The 8,867-nt window shown below is 38.2% G+C and overlaps 1 protein-coding gene across 3 annotated transcripts; it reads right to left on the bottom strand.

The window, feature by feature from the left end:
* Positions 1-549: 549 nt before the first annotated feature.
* LOC107584860 (protein NLRC3-like) lies at positions 550-8,554 on the bottom strand. 3 transcript variants are annotated; one of them, XM_016271614.1, is made up of 8 exons: positions 8,395-8,554; positions 7,296-7,433; positions 7,083-7,193; positions 4,325-6,166; positions 3,727-3,900; positions 3,443-3,616; positions 3,083-3,129; positions 550-1,416 (listed from the first exon to the last, which is right to left on the bottom strand). In XM_016271614.1, the coding sequence occupies exons 1-8, from the start codon at positions 8,439-8,441 to the stop codon at positions 896-898; spliced, it is 3,054 nt and encodes a 1,017-aa protein (XP_016127100.1). In that variant the 5' UTR covers positions 8,442-8,554; the 3' UTR covers positions 550-895. The 3 variants fall into 3 exon arrangements, with proteins under 3 accessions (XP_016127100.1, XP_016127102.1, XP_016127101.1); XM_016271616.1 differs by having other exon boundaries at positions 7,296-7,422; positions 8,379-8,476; XM_016271615.1 differs by having other exon boundaries at positions 8,379-8,476.
* Between the last annotated feature and the right edge of the window lie 313 nt (positions 8,555-8,867).

Below are 8,867 nucleotides of genomic sequence, written 5' to 3' on the forward strand. Positions count from 1 at the left end.
TAAAAACCTTCAGAATATAGATCAAGTTTGCAGAATGGACGTGCTACAGAAGTGGCAATTTCTGGCTCTTATTAAATTAGTACTGTGGCTGAAATCTACAGATGCAATCAAATAAGCAGTTTATAAAAATTGTACTTTGGATGATTTCTTTCCATTAGACCAGTGATCCTCAAATCTGGCTCGCGAGATCCACTTTCCTGCAGAATTTAGCTCCAACCCTATAATCAAACAAACCTACCTGTGATTTTCTAACGATCCTGAAGACATTGATTAGCAAACTCAGCCTAGCAGCCCCGGGCTCTGATTGGCTGGAATTATGGCATATTGTAACGCTGGGTTGTGTTGAGCACGCGAGCCGTCGGCATTTAGAGAGCACTGAGGGCGGGCATCAGGTGAGTAAGCTAGTGAAACGTTGCACGCGCAAAAGAGGTCTGCACACATCCAAAAACGTATTTTAAATGCAAAATTGATTTTCGTGCACTCGAAAGACTTTTTTCTTTGCGAAACAAACATTTTCTCCACAAAACTCTACAAAATGCACTGTGCGCGCTCAAAATATGATCTTTTGCGCGCAGAATTGTGGCAGAGATCTAAGCCTATAAGTGTTCCGCAAGAACCGCCATTTATATCAGATATTGCCGAAGACTGTCATTTTCTTTTTAAGAGAAACATATGAGACGTTCTTAAAATATGAAAGCACATTTGAGAACGTCTTCAAAAAGTTTCAAGAATTGCTCTTAGGAGTTAAATCCGGCCTCTGGTTAAGTTTGACGGCAGATGGTTAGTGAATATGACAGGCATGGGCGCTGAAATCCCACGCTCTAAAGCGAAGCTACAGCTATAGTGTAGTCTAAATGAAAACAGACTGTCTCTACTGTAAATAACAGGAGGCTGTTCACCCTAAAAGAAACACTGAACCATAAACTGCAAACCCAGCGTAGAGTGGTTCAGTGAACGTGGTGTTGAATGTGTGTATGTGTGTCAGTGTGTGTGTGCCTGAGACACTGTAGAAGGACAGAGTGCCAGCCGGCCTGTCCAGATACACTGCTACTCTGCTCAAAGGGTCTGACTGGACATGTATGTCTGTGTTCTTATCATCGTGCCAGGCACTGAATCTATCAATAGTACAGAAAAGACTCCAGGATTTTTTATTCCACCCCAATCTACAGTCACTCCCTCCTTTCTTTCTGATTCCTCTATATGTTACTGCAACATAAGCCCCCCCACTCCATTCAACCTCCCAGTAACAGCGTTCAGACAGAGTTTCTCTACACAGAACCTGTTCCTGGTTCTCAAATCTCTCCAGATGATCTGGATATGGCTGCTTGTCTTCCACACGCCTCGCCCTTTTGTTCCCCTCAGACAGAGTGAGACGAGTGTTTGCCGTGTTTGGATCCAGCGTGAGATCATAAGCATCTAAGCACAAGAAGAGAGAGATTAGAACAACAGATACAGCTAATTAATTAACCCCTCTCTTCCATTTTTTTGAGTATTTGTTGGCACATTACTATCAAAAACAAAACTAATATTGTTTTGTTTAGTTTATCTCAAGATAAAATGAATACTCTTGTGTTCACTTTTACATCTAGCAGAACATCTGCATTGCTTATGAGACGTTGTCACTAGCTGCTCGAGCATGGACAAAATGGCGGACAGCGTACAACTGGCTGAGGGTGGAAATATGCTAATATGGGGCAGTCTAGAAATTAATGAAGACAGAGTTATATGAGAACGAATATATAGTTGTGCTTTTGTGATTTTAGCTCAATAATATTTTTTTTCATTAATATTTTTATTATTTTAAAGGGTCAGTTCACCCAAAAATGAAAATTAGCCCATAAATGACTCACCCTCAAGTCATCCTAGGTGTTTATGACTTCCTTCTTTCAGACGAATCCAGTCGGAGTTATGTTAAAAATTCTCTGATTTTTCAAGCTGTTTCATGGCACTCAGCGGGTGTTGCATGCATCAGTCCAAAAGTTAAATAAAAAGCTAATTTTCATTTTTGGGTGAACTAACCCTTTAAGGGAATTTTACTAAATATTAACTTCTAAATTATGCACCATTTACCATCTTCAATATCAGGGTGTAACCTCTAGACGCCACTGTCTCGTGAACGACAGTTAGCAGAAGCAAGAGATTAAGGTTTATAAAGTTGTAAATATGGATATTTTTTTTCCTTTCAGAAGGCCTTTATTAACCCCCCGGAGCCGTGTGGACTTCTGTTATAATGGATGGGTGCAATTTTTTGAACTTCAAATTTTGGGCTACCATCCACTCCCATTATAAAGCATGGATTAGCACATTACTTGTATCAGGTTATTCATTGATATATATTTTTTGACATTATAAAAGACTACATTTTGTAAAAGTTGAAATTTAAATGTTGATTTGAAGTGTCAGTTATTATTATTGTAGTCAAATCTGGACAGAGAAAGCATTTTGTTAGGCTACTCATACTAGCTACAGCATGATCAGTCACACGAAAGTCTAATAAGAATAAATATTGGCTCAGTGTGACCAGGGCAATATTTTAAAACATAGAATTGAGTGTTTACATACCATGAACAGAGACGTTCTGTGGTTGAGATGTGTATCCTATTTGAAAACATCTGCATCTCAATCAGCAACTGGTAAATTGAGATCCCAGTAGCTTTACTGGCGTGGTAAAAGTGCTTTATAAAGCATTGACAGCGCTTCGAACCAGTGGTGTTGAGCATTATCAAATGTAGAGGCTACAAATCATCGTTTTCAGTCACGTGACTGGCTCAAAGACCTGGTGGGAAAGTGCGTGGGCCCTTTAGAATCGTCCTAGCTTTTCCACCCCTTAGTGGCGCCCCTCCAAACACCATGTAAAAGTACATTTTGCATCCGATGCCCCTTTTAATAATAATAATAATAATAATAAGTAAGAATAAAATAATATTAATATAAATTAGTTTTTTTTACTTGGCTAGCACTAATTGTTGTATGATGGCCAATTAACTGTTTAATTGAGCACTTTCAGGAAACCAATATTAAGGGTAACATGCAATTTTTATGTATTCTATGTTTTTGAATATTAGAGAAAGGGAGAGCCTACATTTTTGTAGTCCTGGTGTGATCCTGAAATCTCCACAATGGTCTAAGCTAAAAAGTGAGAGAAATGTAGAAATGAGGTAAGAATAAGCAGTGCAGGTCCATACTTTCAGAACAACTTGTGCTTTCCTCATACCGTTTAATTACATTTTAACAACAACAACAAAAAATGTTAGCAGACTTTAAGATGAAATAAGAACATTAAAATACTAGATCATTACAAATGTAAACTGGAACATTTATCAGGGCAAAACAGTAAACTCTGAAACATATATTCAAAGCTAAATCTGCTTGTGAGTCCAGATTTAAAAGCCTTAAAAATACACATTTATCAGAACTAAATGTGTCACGAAATCCAACATACTTGAGTTTCTCCAGTTTGCAGTCAGGATTCTCTAGCAGAGCAGAAAACATCTTGACTCCAGCATCTCCTGGGTGATTGTAGCTCAGATCCAGCTCTCTCAGGTGTGAAGGGTTTGAAATAAGAGCTGAAGCCAGAAAACAACAGCTTTTTTCTGTGACCATACAGCCAGATACCCTAGATGAAGAATAATTAAAAGTGAGACTGGGATATCAACTTAAATTAGATTTATACATCTCATTCTAGATATCTGAAAACAGGATTCAAATATCTTTTGTTACTCTTACCTCAGTATCTCCAGCCGACAGTTTGGACTCTTCAGTCCAGCACAGATGAGCTCCACACCAGCATCCTGCAGGTCATTGTTACTCAAGTCCAGCTCTATCAGGGGCGAATCAGTTGATTTTAAAACTGATGCCACAATTTCATAGCACTGATCTGTGAGATTACAGCCATCGAGACTGGAAGAGAGTACAGCGCTGTTTCAGTTGATGTAATTGACACCGGTGACCGGTTGATAATGTCAATGATCATCATTCTCATACAATGCTGAAGTTTTTCAACTGAATAGTTGCCATAGATTCTGGCAAAAACATTTTGGGTTAAGTAAATAGAGTCTACGGGCGCATAACACAAATTGTATTAAATAATTAAGAAAGTGTAGACTTACATAAATTATAAATAATTTGGAGAATTTTAAACTCGAGGAAAATAATCTGAAGCACACATCAACGTCTTGTTTGTCATGTAAATAATAAAATAACTTTATTTGAAAAATAAGAAGTAACCTTTTGGTAAACTGATTTTAAGACAATACAAGACAAAAGCTAAGTGTATTTTTTTTATATTTCAATACTAAGACATTTCTTACAAGTAAACACTCACAGTGCTTTTCTGCAGTTCATCACAGCTGGTACCAGTCTCCTTCTGCCCTCATCTGATGTGTTGTATTTCTTAAGATCCAACTCCTCCAGCACCTCATCTGAAATCTGGAGCAAGTAGGCGATCGCCGAGCAGTGAGATGGAGAGAGTTTATTCTCTGAGTGTTTGACTGATTTCAGAAACTCCAGAATTTCTCTGAACAGAGTCTGATCTTTCATCTCCAGCAGACAGAGGAAAAGATTGATGGATCTGTCAGCCGAGAGACCCTGTTCATGTTTGATTTTGTCTTTAATGTAAGCTGTGGTTGTCCTGATGCTCTCAGAGCTCTCCTCTGTGTGTGTCAGCAGACCCTGCAAGAGTCTCTGATTGGACTCCAGTGAGATGCCCAGCAGGAACCGCAGGAAAAGATCCAGGTGTCCATTCTTACTCCGAAGAGCCACCTCTATCACTCCTCTATGCAAATTAGGAAGCAAGTCAAAAACATTCAGAAACTCTGAATTATTATTTACAAAGCCATAAAATACATAAAATGCAGCGAGAAACTCCTGAAAGCTCAGATGTATAAAGCAGTAGATTTTCCTCTGATGCACCACAGATTCCTCCTTAAAGATCTCAGTGCAAATCCCAGAATACACTGTGACGTCAGTGACATCTATACCGCTCTCAATCAGGTCCTCCTCATAGAACATCACATTGCCCTTCATCAGCTGTTTATAAGCCAGTTCAGCAAGTTTCACAATCACTTCTCTGTTGGACTTCAGGAGTTCCTCTGGATCTCTCCCACATGTCTTTTCATACTTCTGACTCCTCATGTTCATCTGAGTGAGCAGGAAGTGGATGTACATCTCAGTTAGAGTTTTAGGGATTTCTGCACTGTCCTCTTGTTTCAGGAGGTTCTGAAGCACAGTGGATGAGATCCAGCAGAAGATGGGTATGTGACACATGATGTGGAGGCTTCTTGATCTTTTAATGTGTGAGATGATTCTGCTGGCTTGATGCTCATCACTGATTCTCTTCCTGAAATATTCCTCCTTCTGTGGCTCACTGAATCCATGAATTTCTGTCAGACGGTTGATGTATTGTGAGGGGATCTGACTGCCTGCTGCTGGTCTGGAGGTGATCCAGATGAGAACATTGTGAAGCAGCTCTCCTCTGATGAGATTTGACATTAACACCCCCACTGATGAAGACTCATTCACATCTGAAACTGTCTCATTTTCTGAAAACATCAGTGTAATTCTGCTTTCATCCAGGCCATCAAAGATGAACACAACTTTACACTCCTCAAGAATCTTTGAGTCCAGATCCTGAAGTACAGGATGAAAGTCCACCAGAAGTCTGTGAAGACTGTACTGATCATCTTTGATCAAGTTCAGCTCTCGAAATGGAAGCACAAACATGAAATCTACATCCTGATTGGCTTTTCCTTCGGCCCAGTCCAGAATGAACTTCTGCACAGAGACTGATTTTCCTATTCCAGCGATGCCGCTAGTAAGAACAGTCTTGATTACGTCTTCTCTCTGCTTCTCATATCCTGGCAGAGGTTTAAAGATGTCATTGCAGTTGATTGGAGTTTCCTGGAGTGTAATGTAATTTTTCTCCATCTGTAAGATCTCATGTTCTTCATTCACTCCTTCCCTCTCCCCCTCTATGATGAAGAGCTGTGTGTAAATGCTGTTCAGGAGGGTTTTATTCTCTTGTAATTGAATTCCCTCAAATAAGCTCTCATACTTGATTATCATGCTCATTTTGTATTTCTCCTTGAACACATTAACACCTGCAGTGTTGTGGGGAGGAGAACCGAAACTGGATAATCCACATTTGGAATGAGCACCTCTCTCCACACTGAAGAAACACAGCAACAGAAACATTTCTTGATTACAATTTTTTTTTGATTACAAGAGATTTTACTCCAAATAGAATTCAAACTTTAAATAAAAAAAAAAAAAAGTAACTAAATTGACTCAAACCACATTACTACAGTGGGGTTATCCCAATAATTTAAATGAACATTTAATAATTTAAGTATTTGAATTACAGTATACATTATTATTAGAAATGCATTATTAGATATAATACAAATAATTCTGATTTGATGCTGTCAGTATTTGACTGAGAAGCATGCTTGTAATTCAAATGAACTTTCCATTTTTTTCCTTTAGGCTGAACTTTATATTGACGTTCTATTGTAGAGGGCTTAAAGAAGTCTAATGCATAGATCCAAAAAAATTTGTGTATAACTATCTGTATTGGGTGCTTTAGCTGCAAAAATGAAAAGTAGACAACTTGTTCAAGACATAATCAATATTTTCCAGTCACATTCAACATGCAAGACAATTGCTTTTTCTAAGGGAACAACCAAGACTCTCCGAGGTTCACCCACCACAGTTTCACAATATCCTGTGGGAAACACTGAACATACTTAATACAGACTAAGGAAAAATGCACCCACAATTTTTAATTCTGTCATCATTTACATAATCTTGTCATCAGGGTGAGTAAATGATGACACAATTTTCATTTTGGGGTGGACTATCCCTTTATTAAAAATATCATATATATACTTGATTTGAATGCATTCCAGCATTTGCCACAACACTGACATGTCAAGAATTTACATTTTAAGTGTCATCATACGTGGGGGAGTCTGCAGTTTGCTTTCTTAAAAAGTAAAAACAAATCAGGAAATGTAATCGCATTTACTTAGACCCTATGTTGCCTGTATAATACAAGATTTTACTGAAGCAGATTCTAGTCTTACCTGGGGTCAAAGGGCACCGATCCATCACTGAATTTAGGATGTTCATACATGGAGTTGATGCTCTTCAGAGACACACAGCTGGTTTCTGACGAAGCAGCTGTAAATTGCTTTCTAAAAAAATGTATAAAAAATCAACACAGGAAATGGAAACACGTTTAGTTTCTTTTTTGCCTGTATAATACAAGATTTTACTGAAGCCGAGTCTAGTCTTACCTGGGGTCAGAGGGCACCGATCCATCACTGAATTTAGGATGTTCATACATGGACTCGATGCTCTTCAGAGACACACAGCTGGGTTCTGGAGATGCTCTTCTCCGTCTGTTCTCCTCTCCTTCCATAGCTTTCAAAAGGCTAGAATAGGTCAACCACACAAAGCCAAAAATAAACTCTATATAAGCTGTTATATTTTTTTTCTAAAATGTTCGTTTGTTTAATTCTGATATCATGTTTTCATGTGTATAAATTATATGTGAATATTCACAGACAACCTCACAGCACATTCTCTATATGGGATAGGTGATAGATTGATAAAAATAAATAAATAACATCTTTGTCTTCACAAGCTATTTTTCAGAGCCAACAATATTCATAGTACACAATCCCTGGTTTAGTAGAATACTACATTAGTAAACAAGCTATGTATCTAGCGCTGATTTGAAATACAGAAAATAGATATATAGGAGTTCAAATAAGTGCATATCTAAGTTTCACAACAACAAAACAACATGGGTATAATAATGTATAATGTGTCATTCTTGTGCAAGTTTGCATGCCTCAACAAGTATCTTAATATGATATCCTATTAGATTTTGGTTCTTAACATATTTTTCTTTTGGTGTCTTAATTTTTAAGGCTCTATATGGTTGATTTCCAGATATATGCATTTCAGTGTGGCTCCAAGACCAAACTTAAATTGTACACATTTTCAGTGGCCAAAATCCAAATGTAGGGCACTTTGTAATCAAAAACCAAATGCCACGATATTTAGCGCCTCTAGTGTTCATAACGGCATTACAAGACCCACTTACATAATTTGTTTACAAAGCCACGAACAACCCAAAATAGCATTTTCTTGTAACATATTGAAAAATATGTACACATTTAAAAGGTTAAAAAGGCTCAATACAAACCAATAAATGTTAAAAGACGACAAACGTCAAACATTAGCGATTACATTTCACAATCTGACTATATGATCTGCGTGTCGAAGTAAACAACCACAGCTTAATATTATTCACTTAAAATTAAAGTTTAAAATACCATATTGTCTGACTGATAACTCGAAAGCCAACTTACTGTGTGAAATACTAACTTGTGTGTTTTGGTGATTTTCGCGGTTTTATCCTCGGTGCTGTTCATCTACTGTACACGTCGGTGCAAACGTCTTTGGCTGCTTGCAGTTTTACTTTCGGTTTGTTTTGAAACTTAACATATGTTGCCAAGTCCGCGGTTTTCCCGCGGAATTGGGCTAATCTAAAACCGTTGCCGCGGGTTGTTTTCATGTCCGTGGGTTGAAGCGACCCCAATTACGTGATATTTATCTATATGAGACCCCTGAAGTGTAAAAACGTGTACCCCCCCCCGGACCGCCATTGGGCTAGTTTTGAGTAGCGATTTGGCGGGTTTTGGCATGGCATGGCAACCCTGGGCCAAAAAGATATCAACATTGCCATGCAAAAAGTGTTTAGCCAAGATAAGAGAGAAGTAGAAGTAGAAACTTCAAAACCAATGTGAACCCACAACAGACAGCCATGAGAATTTGAAGACATCCAACTCCAACAAAGC

This window comes from Sinocyclocheilus grahami, unplaced genomic scaffold, assembly GCF_001515645.1.
Source record: "Sinocyclocheilus grahami isolate Dianchi unplaced genomic scaffold, SAMN03320097.WGS_v1.1 scaffold64.1, whole genome shotgun sequence".
In the NCBI taxonomy this organism is placed as follows: domain Eukaryota; kingdom Metazoa; phylum Chordata; class Actinopteri; order Cypriniformes; family Cyprinidae; genus Sinocyclocheilus; species Sinocyclocheilus grahami.